Genomic DNA, 21,638 nt, shown 5'->3' on the forward strand with positions numbered 1-21,638 from the left:
ATAAGAAAACCCATACTTACTCAGATAAAAGCCAGTATTTCTTGCAGTGTCTTTTCCACAATGGATCATGACTTGATAGCTGGTTTAATCTTCGACTTACATAGCAGCAGCTATAAATACAGGTCAGTGTTATGTCTGATCACAAAAAGTAGTAAAATAAGGAAGGACAAATGCAAGTCAAGGTATTAACATATTTAAGATTATATAACAAAATTTTATAGCTCTAATATTCATTTTAACAAGTTTTAACTTTATTTTTAGGGAGTACAAACAGTTTTAAATGTAACACAATTGTCATTAAAACATGTAACAAGGCTTTCTCGCCCACATAAGCAAAGAAGAAAATAAATGTTATAAACCATGTTAGAGAACCACATTTTTAATCCTGGTAGATATCCAAGCAAGAACAGGGTTTTCTAAAATGGTTTATGACATTTGGGGTGGGAGGGTTACCCCTGCACCCCCTCCTGCCACAAAATAGCATTGTGTCTCATCTACATTGGCAGTCACCATAATACACCACCAGAATCACTCCATGATGACAAATATGTCTGAGGACTGTCTTCACTATAGCTACAAAGCCAGTGAATTACAGTAACAGAATCTGATAGTGTAGGCACACCCCTAGAGAATGAATATTAGGGAACTTTCTCGGCAATTAAATATTTTTGTAGAATAGGCAAAGACATAGATCTGTTCCACAGAAGAATTTTACTAGAAGTTTTCCCTTGTGACACTCCATTAGAGGTGGCAGTGCTAGCATAGGCTAGCTGTTAATGTTTTAATCAGTTTTATCTACTAGGCAGTCAGCGTACACTAGTGCTTTCATTGTTGCCACTACAGATGGAGCTCCATCAGTGGTAGTACAGTGAGGGAAGAAACCTTTTTACTACCTGTCAGCTGATTACTACCTATTGAAATTAATATATTTTCGTACTTTTAAAGTACAGGAAATAATGTAACTATCAGCATGAAATAAGAACAGCACAGTCTGACTGTCAGAGAGCTGTTTGCACTAAGTCATCCCCCCCAATTTTACTTTGTTATGAACTTTCTTCAGCTTTGGGAAATTAGCCCTTTTGAAGCACCAACTATACATACACCTCTACCCCAACATAACGCCATCCTCAGGAGCCAAAAAATCTTACTGCATTACAGGTGAAATCCCATTATATGGAACTTGCTTTGATCTGCCAGAGCACACAGTCCGGCCCCATGGAAGCGCTTCTTTACCGCGTTATATCCAAATTAGTCGTATACTGGGTCGCATTATATCAGGGTAGAGGTGTATTATTGGATAGACCTATCCTTTGTTTACCCATATTGAACCAGGTCATGATCACTAGTTCCCAGACAAGTATCAACTTCCAGTCAAGTGAAGAAGTGAGCTGTAGCTCATGAAAGCTCATGCTGAAATAAATTTGTTAGTCTCTAAGGTGCCACAAGTACTCTTGTTCTTTTTGCAGATACAGACTAACACAGCTGCTACTCTGAAACCAGTCAAGTGATGGGTTCATCTTTATCCACCACAATGATGTTCAAAATAAAGTTACCTCAAAAGTTATCTATACTTTTTAGAAACTAATGATGTTTTACTACTGGCAGTATAAGACCTCTAGCACACATCTCCCAAATTGAAGTTTCCAATAATCCCACAATTTCTTTCCACACGTTATAGACATGCATGTAAGAAGCTAATCATGCTGTTTTCTCAGTGATTTTAACACTAGCCTGTACTCCTTCCATTGATCCACATGCATTCAAGATCCTGAGTTAAAGTTAATTAATAACTCAAACAGGTACAGTAACTCCTCACTTAACGTTGTAGTTATGTTCCTGAAAAATGCAACTTTAAGCGAAATGATGTTAAACAAATCCAATTTTCCCATAAGATTTAATGTAAATGTAGATTTAATGTAAATGAAATTTTGGGGGGGCAGACAAAAGGCATCATATACTGTACAAGCAGAAGAAGTTCTGTGGCACCTTATAGATTAACAGACATATAGGAGCATGAGCTTTCGTGGGTGAATACCCACTTCGTCAGATGCATGTAGTGGCACTGTACAGTACTGTACTGTGGTGGGGAGGTGCCCCTGGATTACCTCTGGGGCTCAGGGCCATGGGTGCAGGGTCTGGGAAGGAGTTAGGGTGTGGGAGGGCGCTCAGGACGGGGGTGCAGGAGGCGGCTCAGGGCTGGGGCAGGCAGGAAGCACAAAGCACTTATCTGGGGCAGCTCCTGTTTGGTGCAGGGGGTGTGCACGTTGCTCTCCATTTCTCTCCAGCCAGCTTTGAAGGGGAAAGCGACACTTCTTTCCGGCTGCTGGCTGTGCGGCTGCCCCTGGTCCTCCTGCCCATTTTCACAGGGCCACATTCCGAAAGCAGCTTTAGAGCTGCAGGCCAGGGCACCAAGGCCCCCTTAGCCCAGGGCCCTGCAGTGCCTAAAGCCACTGTGTTCCACGTGGCCCCGCTTGCCGAGGGAAGAGGGGGGGCAGCTTCCCCGTTCACTCGCTCCCTCCCAGAAAGTCCTAAGCACCACCAAACAGTTGTTTGGCAGCGAGGGAAGCACTGGGAGGGAGGGAGGGAGAGGGAGGCGGCAGAGAAGAGGAACTTGCGCAATGTGCCCTCGTAAAGCCAGCCAAAGGGCATTGTAAGGGAACATTACATAACTCTAAACGAGTATATTCCCTAATAAAGCAGCGACGTAACTTCAAAACAACGTTAAGCAGGAAGACATTAAGTGAGGAGTTACTGTAATGGGTTCTTTAAAGTATAGGACCATCCCCCCATCTGTTATCCACTCTATCCTTCTGAAAACAGGTTACAAACAGCCATTTAAACAACCAAATACCATGGTTCTCTCACCAGGTTTCAGTAATTAGGAGATACAAGATGGGTGAAATGGGTCCAATAAGACATTACCTCAACCATCTTGTCTCGCTAACAGCCTAGGACCAACACAGCTACGACACTGTACAGGTTTCAGTAACGTCGCATAGGTCAAGTTTCCTCTTATGAGCATTTTCAAGTTTTCTTACCTGGTACCCAAACTCGAACAGTCTTCTCTGTACACTCTCTGCCACACCAATTCAGTGAGCTCACAGCAGTGCCCAGCCTGAATGTGCAAGAAGCGTTTCCCTGCAGCGCCCCGCGACGCCGGAGTCGGGAGAGCAGCGTGTGAGCACAGGCGCCCAGAGGGCTGGACGGCAACCCGGGGCGGCTGCTCTGCAGCCAGGGGACGCACCTGGCACGGGGCGGGTCCCGCCGCACCAGCATAGCACGGGACTGGCGGCGCGTACGGGGAACACACTTGTTGACACCTCATTAGAGAGGATCGCGAAATCCACCGGCTGCGCTACCGTACATCCCTCTCCCCTACCGGGGGCCCCTCCGCCCGCCCGGGGAAGCGCCGCACCGGCGCTGAGAGAGCACCCCGCCCCCGCAGGCCGCCCACGCCCGCATCAGCGCCCGGAACCCGCCGCGCCAGGGGCGCCGCCCCAGTCCCGCAGCGGACGGCAGGTAGCGGCGAAGAAGCGTCTGAGCCCCGGGCTGCGGGGAGCGCCCAGCCCCGGGGTCCCGCCCTACCTCAGGAGATCCCGGTAGTCCAGGAAGCTCAGGATGAGCAGCAGCGGGTCGGTGGGCAGCAGCTCCAGGCTCAGGGGCTGCGGCTCCTGCTCCACGGCCGCCGCCATCTTGAAAGGCCTCCCTCCCTCCGCGCCGGCAAGCCGGGCCTGTTGCTGCCCCCGCCCCCGGAGCCCCGCCCCTCACGCCGGTTTGTTATCAAGCGCCGGGGAAGGGAGGGGCTGGAAGGAGGAAGCTCTTAAAGGGCCCGCGCCTAACGCTGGAGCCCCCTGCAGGACAGCTCAGGAACTGCAGGCTCGCGAGAGACGTCAAAATGGGGGCCAGCCCCACGTGCCCCACCTGGCCCAAGGGCCTGGACTCAGTCTTAAGATGTGCTGGAACTACGGTGAGCAGATGTCCTGATTTTATAGGGACAGTCCCAATATTTGGGCCTTTTTCTTATATAGACAGGGCTCGCTTTAAGCTGATTCCCTTGAATTGGGCCCCGCGCCCTAAAGAAGAGCGCCTGACTTAGGTGCCTTTTTAGTTTTTGTTCACCCGGCAGCGCTCTGGGTCTTCAGCGGCAGGTCCTTCAGTGAAGAGCTGGAGCGCTGCTGGGTGAGTCATGCCTGCCAGGGCCCCGTCAAAACTATTTGAATCGGCCCCACGTGTCCTAAAGCCGGCCCTGTATATAGAGGCCTATTATCCCCCACCTCCTATCCTGATTTTTCACACTTGCTATCTGGTCACCCTAGCTGAACAATGTTTATGGGTAGGGGGGTTTGCTGAAAACCATTAAACCAAACTGTAAACTGCGTATATGCTGAAAACCACTTCAAGCCGGGGGTACTGCAGCACACACTCCAGTACCCCTTCATTCCAGCACCTGGCTTGTGCCAGAGTTGGCCCTTCTGGGTAGCTGCAGTCACAAGGGTGGGCCCTGGTCTGTGGGGCACCATGCCAGACATATCAAGTCTCACTCATTGGGCGTGACTGTGAGAGCCACTGGTTAGCATGCAATCTCACTCTCACAAGACATATGCCTAAGCTTAGCTCACTCATTTTAACAAGATTTTAAGTGTTTTTACTTGGGTTGAAAGACACAACAATACATCTGGGGACTCGGGCATGAGGCATTCCAAGCTTGGTAATGGGTACTGTGGTTAAGCATAGAGACTACAGGATTGCATGTTATACAAGTGTGTGAGAGGAGAGAGGGGGTTCTGTGGGAGGGGTGAGTTTGCCCTAAAATTGAGCAGGACTTGATTGAAAGTTTGCAGGTTCTGCAAAATACAGTTCAAAATTTAAACAACACTGGACAAATTCTTTGTCGTTCATTGTCCTGCTAGTAGGCAAGACTTTTTTTTTTAATATGAGTAATACTACACAAACCAAATAATATTTGTACTGTAAAGTGTTTTTCAAGTGGGTGATCACTAGGACAAGGTGATATGCAAAATAAACATATTGTTGTGTTGATAAAACAGTTTTCTTTTTAGTTAGGTTTATATACAAACAAGTTTATTTTTGAATATTTCTCCTGTTCTGTCCTTTGATTGTGTGCCTCAATTAGGGGTTATTAATTCTGGGCCTCAGGTTTTTGTTCAAAACAGTAAATAATAGTTTTTATTAAAATTAGGTCTGTCAAGCAATAACAAAAATTAAGTGCGATTAATTGCGCTGTTAAACAATAAGAATACCATTTATTTAAATATTTTTGAATGTTTTCTACATTTTCAAATATATTGATTTCAATTACAACACAGAATACAAAGTGTACAGTGCTCACTTTATATTTTTATTACAAATATTTGCACTGTAAAAACAAAAGGAATAGTATTTTTCAATTCACCCAGTACAAGTACTGTAATGCAATCACTGGAACATGAAAGTTGAACTTACAAATGTAGAATTATGTACAAAAAACTGCATTAAAAATAAAATATAAAACTTCAGAGCCTACGAGTCCACTCAGTTCTATTTCTTGTTCAGCCAGTTGCTCAGACAAACAAGTTCGGTTTCAATTTGCAGGAGATAATGCTGTGTGCTTCTTTACATCACCTGAAAGTGAGCACAGGTGTTCACATGGCACTGTTTTAGCCAGTGTCGCAAGATATTTACATGCCAGATGCGCTAAAGATCCATATGTCCCTTCATGCTTCAACCAATCATTCCAAAGTACATGTGTCCATGCTGATGATCCATAATGATCCAAAGCAGAGCGGACCAACGCATGTTCATTTTCATCATCTGAGTCAGATACCACCAGCAGAAGGTTGATTTTCTTTTTTGGTGGTTTGGGTTCTGTAGTTTCCGCATTGGGGTGTTGCTCTTTTAAGATTTCTGAAAGCATGTTCCATACCTCGTTCCCTCTGAGATTTTGGATTGCACTTCATATTCTTAAACCTTGAGTCGAGTGCTGTAGCTATTTTTAGAAATCTCACATTGATACCTTCTTTGTGTTTTGTCAAATCTGCTGTGAAAATGTTCTTAAAGTGAACATGTACTGGGTCATCATCTGAGACTGCTATTACATGAAATATATGGCAAAATGTGGGTAAAACACAGAGCAGGAAACATACTATTCTCCCCCAAGGAATTCAGTCACAAGTTTAATTAACACATTATTTTTTTAATGAACATCATCAGGATGGAAGCATGTCCTCTGAAATGGTGGCCGAAGCATAAAGAGACATACAGATGTTTAGCATATCTGGCACATAAATACCTTGCAATGCCAGCTACAAAAGTGCCAAGTGAAAGCCTGTTCTCACTTTCAGGTGACATTGTAAATAAGAAGCAGGCAGCAGTAGCTCCCATAAACGTAAACAAGCTTGTTTGTCTTAGCGATTGGCTGAACAAGAAGTAGGACTGAGTGGACTTGAAGGATCTAAAGTTTTACATTGTTTTGTTTTTGAGTGCAGTTATGTAACAAAAAAAATTCTACATTTGTAAGTTATATTTTCACAATCAAGAGGTTGCACTACAGTACTTCTATAAGGTGAATTGAAAAATACTATTTATTACTTTACAGTGCAAATATTTGTAATAAAAATAATAATAAAAGTGAGCAAAATACACTTTGTATTCTGTGTTGTAATATAAATCAATATATTTGAAAATGTAGAAAAACATGCAAAATATTTAATATATTTCAGTTGGTATTCTATTGTTTAACAGTGTGATTAATCGCAATTAATTTTTTTATCACAATTAATTTTTTGAGTTAATCATGTGAGTTAACTGCGATTAATCAACCGCCCTAATTAAAAGCCATTGATTTGCATTGCTTATAGAATTCTCATGTGCCCTAGACTTTAGTATGAATTAGGACATTTATGCAATATTAAGCAGTGTACATTTAAAAACTATTAAGAGGGGTTGGATTAAAAACCTGGGCAATTGGATGTCGTCAAAGACCAAAGATGAAAGTCCCTGTCTTAACCAATGACCTAACACACTTCCCGGAAACTGTCACACTTTGGCCCTGAATCTCACTCTTTAGGGATGTAAATTTCACTCTTAAGGACAGCCAACCCTTGGCATCTCTGCCTGGCAGAGCCTCCAGTCAAGACGTGCCCCCCTCTTTGCACCTCAGTCCCATCCAGTTGGTACCCCACTAACTATGAGGTCGCTAAAGGTTCCTGCCAGTCGGGGCGAGGCACACACAAGGAAAGGGAAAGGCTGATGGGAACAGGGCAGGAGAGAAGAGGGTAACAGTGGCAGATGTGGAATAACACTGAGGTGGAAGAGACTGTGAGGTGTGGGGAGAGAGGGAGCAAACAGCTAATCAGTACAGGGCAAAGAAATCCAGTTAAAACTGAAAAAAGTTCTGCAAATATGCAGAAATCCCTGTTTTGGCTGCTACGTTTCTCTGATTTACACTTGTTTTACACTGGTGTAACCTCATTTACTTCAACAGAGATAACTCCTATTTATCCTGGTGTGAGCAAGAAGAGAATCAAGTTACTTTTGTACTCAGGATAAAACTCATCAGAATTTCGGATAACAAGGAGTTACAGATAATTGGTGTTCAGATTATTACTCCTCCACATTAAATTGTGTTTTGCTGTTAAGGAACAGGGTAAATAGCCTCCTGGCCCTCCAAAAAAAATAAAATGTATAATAAATTGATCTCCATTGGACTACCCCAGTCAGTGAGCATGCATAATCATAAATATTGGTAGGACAGGATCAGACTCAGTGTTGTGTTCACCACCTCCAAGAACAGGCTCCAAATAAGAGCACCAAACTGCTGACATTGCTTCATAGCATTATTCCTATATTTAGCACACCCACAAGAGTTACCTTTAGAAATGTACTACATGAATATTTTTCAACCTTTTTTAGATCTGCTGTTTGATCTGTTGGTCACATTGGACAGTTATCAATGATTAGAATCCACTGGGATTGAAATGATAATAAGAGCAATGGATTGTACATTTCCAAATTGAAACAAATCCATGAATTAAATAAATTAAATTAAAGTGATGAAATTGTGTAAGATTGGACACAAGTACAAATGTAACACATTTTTAGAATTTTTAAATGTGTTTATCTTCCACATTATATAAGAACCAAATTTCCTTCTCAAAGTTTTAAAAACATTGTGACTATTAGATATTGTAGTCATAATAACCATAATAAATTTATAATTCCATAGTCCCATGCAACCAAGGGTCTCAATACATTTACAAGCAGCGAATAAAGTCTCATAACTATCCTGTGAGGTAGATAAATATAATTATGCCAGTTTTGCAGAAGGAGAAAAGAGGACTAGTGTGACAGAATTTGAGAAAACTATAACACAGTGAGCATCCACACTAGCCATCTGTTTGCAGTACACCTAGTGCATCATAATCCACAGCATTCTCTGAAAGTGTCACAGGGGTTGTGAATTGTTGCACCTAACCTACATAGGTGCTAGAACTGAGGGGAGGGGGGCGGTGCTGCAGCTTAAATGACTGCTTCTTGGAGCAGCTGGTCCTGAAACCCACCAGAGGAGAGGCAATTATTGGTTTACTCCTAAATGGAGCACAGGATCTGGTCCAAGAGCTGAATATAGCTGGACCGCTTGGTAATAGTGACCATAATATAATTAAATTTAATATCCCTGTGTCAGGAAAAACACCACAGCAGCCCAACACTGTAGCATTTAATTTCAGAAAGGGAAACTACACAAAAATGAGGAGGTTAGTTAGACAGAAATTAAAGGGTTCAGTGCCAAAAGTGAAAACTCTGCAAGCTGTGTGGAAACTCTTTAAAGACACCATAATAGAGGCTCAACTTAAATGTATACCCCCAGGGCCAGATTTAGGCTGATTCAGCCGATTCCCCGAAATCGGGACTCGTGCCTAAAAGGGCCCCGTGCCTTAGGCACCTTTTTAATTTTTTTTTTACTCACCCTGGTGGCAGTCCACTCCTCTGGGGTCTTTAGCTGCCCCGCTCGCCTGGCCAGAGCGCCAGCTGGAGCACGGCAAGCCCTGTGGCCCCACTCTCCCGGCTGGAGCTCCGGCCCGACCGCGGCAGCCCCACGGCCCCGCAACCGTGGTTGGAGCTCCGGCTGGAGTGCAGCAGCCCCACAGCCCCCCGACTCCAGCTGGAGCTCCGGCTGGAGCATGGCGGCCCCGCAACCCTGGCCGGAGAGCAGCAAGCCCCTCGCCCCCCCCTTCCCTGGCTGGCAATCGGAAGTGGGAGCACCGCCTGGTGAGTACAAGCCCCGCCCCCAGGAATCGGGCCCCGCACTTGCTAAAGCCGGCCCTGTATACTCCAAATTAAAAAATATGGTAAGAGAACCAAAAAAGAGCCACCAGGGCTAAACAACAAAGTAAAAGAAGCAGTGAGAGGCAAAAAGGCATCTTTTAAAAAGTGAAAGTTAAATCCTAGTGAGGAAAATAGAAAGGAGCATAAACACTGGCAAATGAAGTGTAAAAACACAATTAGGAAGGCAAAAAAAGAATCTGAGGAACAGTTAGCCAAAAACTCAAAAAGTAACAGCAAAATTTTTTTTAAGTACATCGGAAGCAGGAAGCCTGCTAAACAACGAGAGGGGCCACTGGATGATCAAAGTGCTAAAGAAGCACTCATGGACGATAAGGCCATTGCAGAGAAACTAAATGAAATCTTTGCATCGGTCTCACAGCTGAGGATATGAGGGAGATTCCTAAACCTGAGCCATTCTTTTTAGGTGTCAGATCTGAGGAACTGTCCCAGACTGAGGTATCATTAGAGGAGGTTTTGGAACAAATTGATAAATTAAACAGCAATAAATCACCAGGACCAGATGGTATTCACCCAAGAGTTCTGAAGGAACTAAAATGTGAAATTACAGAACTACTAGACTATTGTAGTCTGTAACCTATCATTTAAATCAGCTTCTGTACCAGCTGACTGAAGGATAGCCAATGTGATGCCAGTTTTTTAAAAGGGCTCCATAGGTGATCCCGACAATTATAGGCATGTAAGCCTGACTTCAGTACCAGGCAAACTGGTTGAAACTATAATAAAGAACAATATTATTAGACATATAGATGAACATAATTTGTTGAGGAAGAGTCAACATGGTTTTAGTAAAGGGAAATCGTGCCTTACCAATCTACTAGAATTCTTTGAGGGGATCAACAGGCATTTGGACCAAGGGGGATCCAGTGGATATACTGTACTTAGATTTTCAGAAAGCCTTTGACAAGGTCCCTCACCAAAGTTTCTTACGCAGAGTAAGCTGCCATGGGATAAGAGAGAAGGTGCTCTCATGGATTTGGTTTCTGGTTGAAAGATAGGAAATGAGGATAGGAATAAATGGTCAATTTTCAGAATGGAGAGAGGTAAATAGTGGTGTCCCCCAGGGGTCTGTTCTGGGTCCAGTCTTATTCAACATGTTCATAAACGATCTGGAAAAAGGAGTAAACAGTGAGGTGGCAAAATTTGTAGATGATACAAAATAACTAAGTGGTAGCTGTGTTAGTCTGTATCAGCAAAAACAAGGAGGAGTACTTGTGGCACCTTATAAACTAACAAATTTATTTGGACATAAGCTTCATGTGATGATGTGGATTTTAGCCCACAAAAGCTTATGCCCGGATAAATTTGTTAATCTATAAGGTGCCACAAGTACTCCTCGTTGTTTTTAAAAAATTACTAAAGATAGTTAAAACCCAGGCAGAATGCGAAGAGCTACAAAAGGATCTCTCAAAACTGGGTGACTGGGCAACAAAATGGCAGATGAAGTTTAATGTTGATAAATGCAAAGTAATGCACATTGGAAAGCATAATCTCAAGTATACATATAAAATGATGGGGTCTAAATTAGCTGTTACCACTTAAGAAAAGATCTTGGAGTATTGTGAATAGTTCTCTGAAAACATCCACTCAACGTGCAGCACCAGTCAAAAAAGTGAACAGAATGCTGGGAATAATTCAGATGGGGATATATAATAGGACAGAAAATATCATGTTGCCTATGTATAAACCCATAGTACACCCACATCTTGAATACTGTGAGCGCCCCCTCTAAAAAAAGATATATTGGAATTTGAAAAGGTTCAGAAAAGGGCAACAAATGGATTTGGAATGGCTTCTGTATGAGGAGAGATTAATAAGACTGGGACTTTTCAGCTTGAAAAAGAGACGGCTAAGGGGAGATATGATTGAGGTCTATTAAATCATGACTAGTGTAGAGAAAGTAAATAAGGAAGTGTTGTTTACTACTTCTCATAACACAAGAACTAGGAGTCACCAAATGAAATAAATAGGCAGCAGGTTTAAAACAAATAAAAGGAAGTATTTCTTCATATAACACACAGTCAATCTGTGGAACTCCTTGCCAGAGGATGTTATAAAGGCCAAGATCATAACAGGGTTCAAAAAAGAACTAGATAAATTTGTGGAGGATAGGTCCATCAATGTCTATTAGCCAGGATGGGCAGGAATGGTATCCCTAGCCTTTGTTTGCCAGAAGCTGGGAATAAGCAACAGGGAATGGATAACTTGATGTTTACCTGTTCTGTTCATTCCCTCTGGGATACCTGGAACTGGCCACTGTCAGAAGACAGGATACTGGGCTAGATGGACCTTTTTGTCTGACCCAGTAGGGCCATTCTTATGTTCTTATGACTTGAAGTGGTTTCCATTATATACACAATTGACAGTTTGGTTCAGTGGCTCTCAGCACCCCCACTATAAAAAACTTCCAGGAGTTGGGACATAATATCTGTAGTCTATATTATTTGCAGTTCTCACATTTTTGGTTCCTTCCAATGAATGATTCTGTCCAGCACAAGGATCCACACATGCACCCAAAATAACAAGAAATAAGGCCTGGTATGATCTCATGCTTCCAATATAGATGCCATGGCAGAGAGTCACTAACCTCCCTCTGAAGCCTTCAACTTTGGGCCTGGAAACCCAAATTATTCTGAAGAGCTCAAGGAGGTAAGAAGCTTGATGTCCTGTCCATGCGTGCATTCAGTAATTTTATCAATTTAATTTTCTTGCTATTCTATCTGCTCTCTTTTTTGTTGGTCATTTTGTAGGGTGGAGTTCCTTATATATATTTATTCATGCTTACTTATGCTTGTTTCACTGTTCACATTTGAATTTATTGTATTTGTATTAAAATAATTAGTTATAAGGCATTTTGGACAATGGAATCCATCTTTTAAAATGGAGTCCAGTTTTGGTTGTTCACAACTCCCTTTTGCACCTTTTTGTTTGGCGGGGTTTGCCGCAGAAACTGCCTCTGAGGAGACTGGATCAAACCAGTCTGGACTAGAACTTGGCAGCCAGTGAATGTCATGTTTGCGTGGGCATTAAGGACTTCCTTCACCATCTTACCTGATCTATCCCACTGATCTGGGTATCTTCTACTTGAATCCACTTACCTTTTTCCTGGTTCCAGTGACTGCCAACACCAGCAGTCTCCTGATTCCTGGTTCTGACACAGGGAAGGTCCTGAGCTCTGCCTGTCCCCAGTAACCACTGAGTGCACAGTTGCAGGTCCAGGTCCCTACGAATCCAAGCAGTGGAGAGACTGTCACTTAACACCCACAGCTGATCCCACTCGAGATCCATCCTTCGAGATACAATACAGTTCTGGGGTTCCTTGGTTTAGTTTGCTTTGTTAGAAGTGTAAATTGCCAAGGGTTGTATTGGGAACTGGGCTTCAGGTCCATCTTTGGGAACCACATTCCTGTTTTATGGTTTTAATCTGTTTTACCTGGTGGGCAGTGGGAAGATTTTAGTTAATTTTCTCCCCAGCTGATTAGATATTGGTATTGCCAGTCAAAGAACCTGGCCCTGTTACCTGAGACTGTGTAACAATTTATTTGTTTTGTAGCTGAACTAATAGTTTTCTTCCCTGTTGTGTTTCCCTCTAGGACCCAGAGGCAGGAATTTCAGGTGATGTCTCAGTGATGACAACCAACCCTCCAGGTCCCTCCCTGCAGCCCAGCAAGTTCCCCCATCCCTGTCCCTCATATAAAAGCAGTTGAGACCACAGAGGGTGTATTCTGTCATAGGACATACAAGGAGATGATGACTGGCTGTTAGAGCATTTGGGTAAGTGGATTTACTTGGAGTAATTACAAGCTGATGGAGTAGTCATGCAACATATCCTTCAGTTAATAACCCTTTTCTTTTTTTCTTTTCAAATTGCAGTAGTGTGGTACTGAGACAGCCTATGGACTGCCATGGCAACACCAGTAAAGACTTGTGAGGGAGAGGCCGGTATTAGTGTGTCTGCATACTGCTAACTAACCTTTGATTCTTTGTCCCTTACATGTTTGCAAGTGAGTCCCCACGGGGCAGAGTGCAGGGGACAGAGAAGAAGAAAAGAAGAAAGAAAGTTTAAGTGTACTAAATATATTGCTGAAGTTTGATTTGTCTGGCCTTCTTTGCTGTTCTGGGGTTTGTGGGTTTATGTGAAAGGCAGAGCCAGGTAATGCCTCCTCTGCTCTCAGACTTCTGCCAAAGGATGAGTGGACAGGGCCAAAGCCCCTGTTGCCAGATTCTGTAATGTTATTGCCAGTAACATGATTTTGGCCGCTGTTGCAAACAGGCTCATTATGACAAGAGATTTCATGGGATTTTGAGACTGGTCTAGGGGAAAAACCCCTCTGACTAGCTGCCCTCACCATTTCCTGAGGAAGAGTGGCTAATCAGAGCTGCTGCAGGAGGCAGGCTGATCTCTCTATCCCTCTTCTCTTAAACTGACAAAAGGTTTTGGTGGGAGAAGGAGAGAGGGAGCAGGGATGCCATTTTCACAGGAGGTAAGGGAGGGGAGAGCAGAAAAAGCCCAGCAACAGCTCCCATTTCCCCCTGCCCTCTTATGAAAAATAGGTCTGCTCCTCCTAGGGTGACCAGATGTCTCAATTTTATAGGGACAGTCCCAATTTTTGAGTCTTTTTCTTAAATAGGCTCCTATCAGCCCCCGCCCACCCCCACCTAATTTTTCACACTTGCTGTCTGGTCATCCTAGCTCCTCCCCTTTCCCCCCTTCTTTATCTCTACAGGCTTGGGAAGTGGTCATAGAGGACTGCTTCTGAAGCTGTCTTCTCCCTCCTGCCCTGGGAGGTGGGTGGACGATAAGGAGCTCCTGGAGCTCTAGGAGCAGAGGTGTGCTGGGGGGAAAAGGCACAAATGTGGGTCTGTGAGGACTGAATTAATGATGGAGTGGGAGGTTAGAGCAGTTGTCAAGACTGGGAGCACAACATTAAACAATATGGGAATGAAAGGACACAGAATTGTTGTGAGTCTAGGGACAGACAGAGATGGGGCTGGGGGAGGGGCACAGAATTAATAATTTAGCATTTTGGGGTTTGTGGAGAAGCTGGGAGTGTCACACCATGAGGCAGTACTTCATATACATTTATGTAGTTTGGGCTCAGTTGGGTTTTCTAATAAGAGATTCTGCAGTAGGGACCAAAGTCGCCTTACTCTGTCAATTTGTGAGAGATGGCAATACCAAGGTCTTATCAGCATTAGAAAGGATTAGCCAGTAGATCTGTACTGGCAAGCCCTCCTAGTGAAGGTGCATTTTATACTAGCAAAATAATTATTTTTCCAGTATAGCTTGTACCAGTTCCCCTAATGAAATAAGCTATACTGGCAAAGGCCATATAAAGTGTAAAAGCTGCCACTGATGAGTGAGCTGGAGGATTGTGGGATTTCACTGAGAGGACTAACTGCAAGATTGCAGCTATTACACCAGTGCTTGCTGTATGCTCTTTTCCTACAATGATTCAGAGCAAAACACAGTGAAGGATGACATGCGCTTTAATCTTGTCGAGAGCAAATGCAATCACAATTGTATGAACATTTGTGAACTAATAGAAGCACTTTTGTGTGAACACACAATATGTCATCTAAGAAAATGGGCCCTAATTTGTCCCTAATTGTGAAATGAAGAATGCCTGATGAAATGATTCTTAGGGCACTCAGGAAGTCTAAAGATGCATTCAGCACCTTGCAAAAATGGGCCCTGATTTGCCATTTTGTGAGATTTCCAGTAAGTATAAAGAAACATAGTATAGTAAAATCTTTATCAGTTTTCCAAGATTAAACATGAGATACATGAAGTGATCTGACCACCTTCAATCTGAGAAATAGCTCAGACAATGTAGTCAGTCTATTTAGGCTCTATATAAGATCAGCAGTAATGAAAGGAAAACTGTGATGAATTATTAAATTACTCAAGGAAGATGAACCCTCTTTGTTTTTTAGTGGAAGTCTGTCTCAGCAGAGAAGGCAAGAATTGGAAACAGTACTTCTCTTATACGCATAGGGCTTATCTCTAATGGTTGTAGCAATGGTGCAAGCTCTATATAGACCAGCCTCTGGTGCCTGCTGGAATTTTTAGCACTGTATTGTCTAGACATTCTCAGCATAGGAACTGGGGAGTTTGTGGCCAGAGAAGCTTACATATTAATTAGTCTTTAGATCATTTTGAACTGCCAAATGGCTTCATGGGACTGCTCTGCTTATACTGAGGGCCAAGCCAGCTTCTGCACCAGCCCTAAATTTTCCCCTTCTCTGTCCTGAGCTGCGCAGCTCAGATTTAAGGCTGCTGTGAGACCTCTGGAAAGTCATTTAACCTTACCAAACCTTAGATTGTCATCTTCAAAATGGGTCTAAGAACACTTACGTATGTCTGATCGTGTTGTGAGTCATAACTAGTTTTGTAGTAAGCTGGGCTCCACATGAGCACAAATTATTATCACAACCATGTTTTAATGCAGGGGTTCTCAAACTGGGAGTTGGGACCTTTCATGGGGTCGCAAGGTTATTACATGGGGGTTTGCGAGCTGCCAGCCTCCACCTCAAACCCTGCTTTGCACCCACCACTTATAATGGTGTTAAATATATAAAAATGTATGGGGGGGTCCTACTCACAGGCTTGCTATGTGAAAGGGGTCACCAGAACCACTGTTTTAATGGATGTTCAGTTTTAAGCTGGTTTTCTTAGGTTTAATGTAAATCAAAATTTGAGATTGTTACAACTGTAAATATTAACATTATTAAATGCAAAATCAAAAACAACCCAATAACTCAGTCAGGGTTTACTTATTTTTTATGGAGCATGCATAGTGTACTACTGTACAAAACACAGAGAAAAACAGGGTCCTTGCATTCAGGAGCTTACATATTAATTAGTCAAATAATGCTGAACAAAACCACAAGGCACTGGTTAATCAGTAAGTAGCCTCATCTGAGAGCAGTGCACATCTTTTTTTTTTTTTTTTTAACGTATTTGTCTTCATTGGACTAACATTGACGAGATTCGTGAAAGACATTTCAAGTGACATTCTGCACAAAAGGTTATTTGCACATTCAGTTTGGGTCAAGGAAACAATAATGAAGCCTCAGGAATATTTATAATATTATTTTAGTTACAGCATTTGTCACTTTGAGTGATTTATGGTGCTAATAGGATGATATGGTCATCCTGTCAACTGTAAAAGCATCTGTCAACTGTAAAAGGCCCTCATTAAAAGCAAGGCTTAAAGCAGTGTCATTTTCTTGATCTCTTGGAGAGTGCTTGGACTTGACTTATGCATGAATTTAGTACTGGATTGAAAGTCCTGGAGAATGATAGTCCTTTTTTATCCAGGGAACAGGTGCAGTGGCTCATTGTTGTGCTCCTCTCTGACCCAAGAGGACCAATTGTTCGAGCAAACTTGCAACTTACTTTTCAGGGACACTTATTCTTTGTTGCAGTTTTCAACAAGGGTGCCAATTAGTCCCAAATGGGATGGTATTTTTTGGATCATCAGACAGACACCTGTCCCGTGGGAACAAGTCTGAGCCCACCTAACAGTCATCAGACAGTGAAAACTTCAGGTTACTAACAACTTGGGCTGGATTTGAAAAAGTGACATAGAGCTAAAAGGCTCCAGATCCCATTAACAATCCCCTAAATCATCCATTCCCACTAAGGGCTCCTCTTGAAGTTCCAAGAGGCACTCATATGACGTCTGTTTAAACTTGTAAAAATTCTTATCTGTCTAACACAGACCCTGCCACTTTTCCTAGTAGTACTCAAAACAGTTATTACGATGTAAACAAACTGTGAATGCTGATGCTCATTCTCAGTTCCCTTATCAACTGAACAGCATGCTCCTCATACACATACTGGGTCAAATTTATCTATCATCTAACTCCAAGGATTTCAGGGAAGATATCCCCGGGCTTATTTGCTTACTCTCCTCCTGAGCATATATAAAATGTAGCAATGGTATTGTAAACTACATGTCCATGGGGCCCTGCCGTTCAGACTACAAGGTGTGAAAAGAAGCACACATTAGTGTGCTGTAATTTAGGTGCAAACTAAAAGGTAGCTAGTTCACATTAACGTAGTCCTCTTTAAACAGGACTATGTGACTTTTAGTCTGTGTCCACATGTGGGCGTTACAGTGCAGCATGCAAGTGCACACTGCAGTTCACACCCCTATAGTCTATACTGTGAGGCTGTCGTGTAGATGTAGGCCAGGGATAGGCAACCTACGGCAGGCATGCTGAAGGCGGCACGCAAGCTGATTTTCAGTGGCACTCACGCTGCCTGGGTCCTGGCCACCAGGGAGCTCTGCATTTTAATTTATATTTTAAATAAAGCTTCTTAAACTTTTAAAAACCTTATTTACTTTACATATAACAATAGTTTAGTTATATATCATAGACTTATAGAAAAAGAGCTTCTAAAAATGTTAAAATGTATTACTGGCACGCAAAACCTTAAATTAGAGTGAATAAATGAAGACTCAGCACATCACTTCTGAAAGGTTCCCGACCCCTGACATAGACAATAGACTTCCCCATTGATCTGATGTGTCTTTGTTTTGATGAACCTTGTTATCCATCGTAGACATTTTAAGGAGCTATCACCTTAATGGTATCTAAGAACCACTACATGCAACCCTCTCTTGCTGAGGGATCCTGACTGGCTGGAGGCTAGCTGTCTCACTTCCATTTTGGAATGTTCCATTTTAATTAGGTTAGTCATTCATTTTTTAAAAAAGGTAAACCAAGTAACTGAATCTCAAAGTACTGGGAGGTTAGAAATAGCTGGTTAACAGCTTTGTTGAAATATATTGGTAATGATATATGTAGGGTGACCAGATGTCCCAATTTTATAGGGACAGTCCCAATTTTTGGGGCTTTTTCTTATACAGGCTCCTATTACCCCCCACCCCCTGTCCTGATTTTTCACACTTCCTGTCTGGTCACCTTAGATATATAGTGTGAAGGGCAGAATGCAATACTAAATGGGAACAAACTCACCCCATACTAAAGTTAGGGGACTATAAATCAAAACATTAGGGACTAAAGTTGGCAGCTAAATTCCGCAGCAGATGGACTTTTATATGGCTTCTTGCCAGCCAGGGGAAAGGTACCTGCTCAGCTAAGGTGCTGGAAGAGAGGTTAGCTAAAGCTGCTGGAAGGGCTATATCAAAGGAACTACTGCTCCAACAGATACTGACCAGACTGCTAATATTAATCAGGGAAAAAAGTTCTTCTCACTACTGACACCATATGTCATAGAGACTAACTGTCAGGGTTGTCTTTATAAAAAAAACAAACAGGTACTAACTGTAAATTCTACCATAAGGATCTTCTACTATAAAGTGATCACTAACACTTTCTGAACTAGGCTATTACTTCTGCAGTTGCTTTTTTTTTTAAAAAAAAAATCCTGTTTCTTGTGCCACATCTTCCCATTTGTTAACCTGCTGCACCTGTGCTTCCAGCAGGGCTTGGCTTATCTGGCCCATCCAGTCATTAGTAGCCTGGCAACCATCTACTGTAGCTTTTACACAGGAGTAATGTTTTTACTATTTTATCTTTTAAACAGAAAGCTGGAGGATTAAAAAAAAACAACAACAGAAGCCTGGCCTGTCTTTCATACTACATTCACCTTTTTCACTCACAAACTAACCCGACAAAACAAGAAGGAGAACTGAATGTGGTAGAACAAAGGTCTCTGTCCACTGATTCTAGTAGCTATGTTACAACATCCCCCTGGCTTAGCACCTACATGTAACTAAAATCTCTAGGGCTAAATTCATCCTTCATTATTAACTTCAAGTGAGCTACACCAAGAATAAATCTGACCAGTATAGCAAAATCTCAGGGTACCTTGGGAATCAAGTAGAGATGGTCAGAGACTTTTTTTTGTTTTTCACAGAAAAAAAATGACTTTTTTTTTTTTTTGAAAAACCAAAAACATTTTGGCTGAAAACCAAAAATTTGGATTTAATTTTTTAACATGAAGTGCTTTCAGCAGAAAATTTTGTTTAGTCAAAAACCCAATTTTCCATTGAAAATTAATTTCGATAGAAAATGTTTGTCCAGCTCTCCTACTGAGTAAAGTCTGAGATGGAGTCTTAAACAGCTGAAATAGACATTGCTGCTACACACTCCTGGCTAGGAGCACAGATTAAGGGTTTGTAAGCATTGCAACAAACAATGAATACATGACTACAGTTGGGGGGGGGGGGGAATCAAGTAGTACATTTAATCAGGTCTGTTTATTCTAGCAGAAGGGGATTCTCTAGTTGATGGTATGGGTGCCAGAACCCTTAAACTTCAGCAGTTCTCTCATCCATACCACTTTAAAGGCAACAAACTGTCTTATACAAGAAGTATATCCTGAGAAGTCCATATATTCTCACAGAGATTTAGGCTCTAAGTCTGCTAACACTTATGCATGTGCTTAACTTTACATACTATTAGTTCCACTGAAGTCAATGGTTTTTACCAAGTGCCTGTCATGCTGGTATCTGAACATGTATTATTAATATTTTTTATATTTAATTTGATAAAAGCCTCCATTAAAAATGTTTGGAGGTCCTTGGATGGACAGTGTCACAGACATGCACTGTACTTTTATTAAATGACATTCACAGAGCTTTTTTGGTTTATTAGGTACCTTTTCACAGAGACACCTCATTAGGCTGGAACAGAACAACTCCCAGCAGGATGACACAGGATGTTTATGATTAGTCTTACATTTATATCAGCTTACCATTCATGTATTTGATACTACCTTTGAATGATAATTTAATGACCTTATTTTAAATGTTCTCTGATACAGTGTCGCAGTCTCTCTTTTTATATCTTTGTGTAGTTTCTTGTTTGTCATGGAAGAGAGGAATGGATGAATTGTTCCAGTGTCCATTAAAATTTCTGTTGCCTGCTGTGTAGTGTCTTCTACGAAGGAGATGAACCTGCTGCAAATGAAATCAGTTGAGGCTGCATTGTATTTATAGAGCAACAGAAATCTTTGTAGATTATTTTTTCCAAGAATCATGAATCTCCTTCAGTGTTACAAGTCACTGTAATCAATTAATAGGAGCCATATTTTCATTTTCAATTAAAATATAGGCCATGCACAGTCTATGAGCATCCTGGCAGATGTTTAAAAGCGTTGGCTCTCAGTGGTGAAATGTTACCTTATATCTGTTGGGGGTGGTGAGAGGGTGTTCCAGGAATGGAAAGACATGTTAAAGTGCAGCATTTCAGACTGTCTTCTTTTCTGAATTTACAGCATCAGACTGACAGTTGTTTAAATGAATGATAGACTGCAATACTCTTTTCCAAGCAGGCTATGAAATGAGGGAGCCTTCAGTTTTGTGCTGATGTGTCCAGAATTCAAATAATTTGTTTCTTGAATATAATGACAATCGGAAGCATGGTATTACCTTGAGAAAAGAGATGGGAGAGACAGCTGCAGTACCCTGTACTCATGAAAGATATTGCGTTAGCAACTGCTTCCCAATTAGTCTCTCTACTGAAAACTCTATTATGCTGGGCTCTTATTGCTTTTATTCAAGGGCACAAAATTACAAAGCGATATTGCTGGCAATACTCTCATCTTTCTACCATGACACTGAATAATTGGACAATGAAAGAAAATGTTCAATGATGCTGATATTAAACACATGTATAGGACAATGCATTTGAACATCAGCTGACGAAGTAATGTCCATATTATTATGCTACTACTTCTACTACTTTGAAATCACTTGTTTTCATTTTTGTTGTTGGTGATGGAACATTTTATTTTCCCGTTATTGCTGGAGACATGCTCTGTTTTAAGGAATATACTTGTGAAAGGGATATGTGTGAGATGCTTCCCAAGTTAACCCCCTCACTGTATTGGTGCTTTCTATTAAAGGAGTTGGACGTCTACTGCCTTTTTCACGAGGATCTAAGGAAACAAATTCACTAATGTCTTCAGGGTGGTATAAGTTACAGTTTGGTGAGTCAAAAAACTGGTATAAATTGTAAAGGGTAACTTGCATCAATTTGGCATACATTGGGTGAGCAAAATGAGTGTAATCTACACACAGAGGGGTAAGAAATGGAGAGTTTAGCAGCAAAAAGCAACTGGCAGGAATGTGTACAATAAGGTTTCTTGTAGGGTCAGGTAGGGTGGAACATGTATTATCTTAAATGTTACAGTTGCTTTTCAATTACCTACTTTCCTCTCACACCTTCCCTCCCCCAACACACACATGCATACTCCCTGCTCCAGGATGTGTAAGGACATATAGCCATAGGAAAGTTTTACTAGTTATATTGGT

General features: G+C 42.0%; 1 protein-coding gene and 2 long non-coding RNA genes across 5 annotated transcripts in view; 1 reads left to right on the plus strand and 2 right to left on the minus strand.

Moving 5' to 3' along the window:
- FBXO3 (F-box protein 3) overlaps positions 1-3,790 on the minus strand; it is a 30,132-nt gene extending 26,342 nt beyond the window's left edge. The window contains exons 1-2 of one of the 2 annotated variants that reach the window (XR_012655767.1): positions 3,586-3,761; positions 21-110 (exon numbers count right to left, since the gene is read on the minus strand). Coding sequence is in view for 1 of the 2 variants with exons in the window: in XM_032770691.2 (XP_032626582.1) it covers positions 21-110; positions 3,586-3,692 (197 nt within the window). In the remaining variant the exon portion in view is untranslated. Of the gene's footprint in view, positions 1-20; positions 111-3,585 lie in introns of both variants that reach the window. The other variant, XM_032770691.2, reaches the window with a different exon arrangement.
- A 71-nt stretch (positions 3,791-3,861) lies between these two features.
- On the plus strand, positions 3,862-21,008 carry LOC116819170 (uncharacterized). Of its 2 annotated transcripts, XR_012655768.1 has the most exons (4): positions 3,862-3,967; positions 11,835-11,991; positions 12,943-13,116; positions 13,216-21,008. It is a non-coding gene; the product is annotated as an uncharacterized LOC116819170 (long non-coding RNA). The 2 variants fall into 2 exon arrangements; XR_004372348.2 differs by lacking the exon at positions 3,862-3,967 and having other exon boundaries at positions 10,449-11,991; positions 20,180-21,008.
- LOC142046761 (uncharacterized) lies at positions 9,402-12,928 on the minus strand. The gene is made up of 2 exons (XR_012655769.1): positions 12,441-12,928; positions 9,402-10,451 (listed from the first exon to the last, which is right to left on the minus strand). It is a non-coding gene; the product is annotated as an uncharacterized LOC142046761 (long non-coding RNA).
- Positions 21,009-21,638: the final 630 nt, after the last annotated feature.

Source organism: Chelonoidis abingdonii, chromosome 4 (assembly GCF_003597395.2).
Source record: "Chelonoidis abingdonii isolate Lonesome George chromosome 4, CheloAbing_2.0, whole genome shotgun sequence".
Taxonomy (NCBI): Eukaryota; Metazoa; Chordata; order Testudines; family Testudinidae; genus Chelonoidis; species Chelonoidis abingdonii.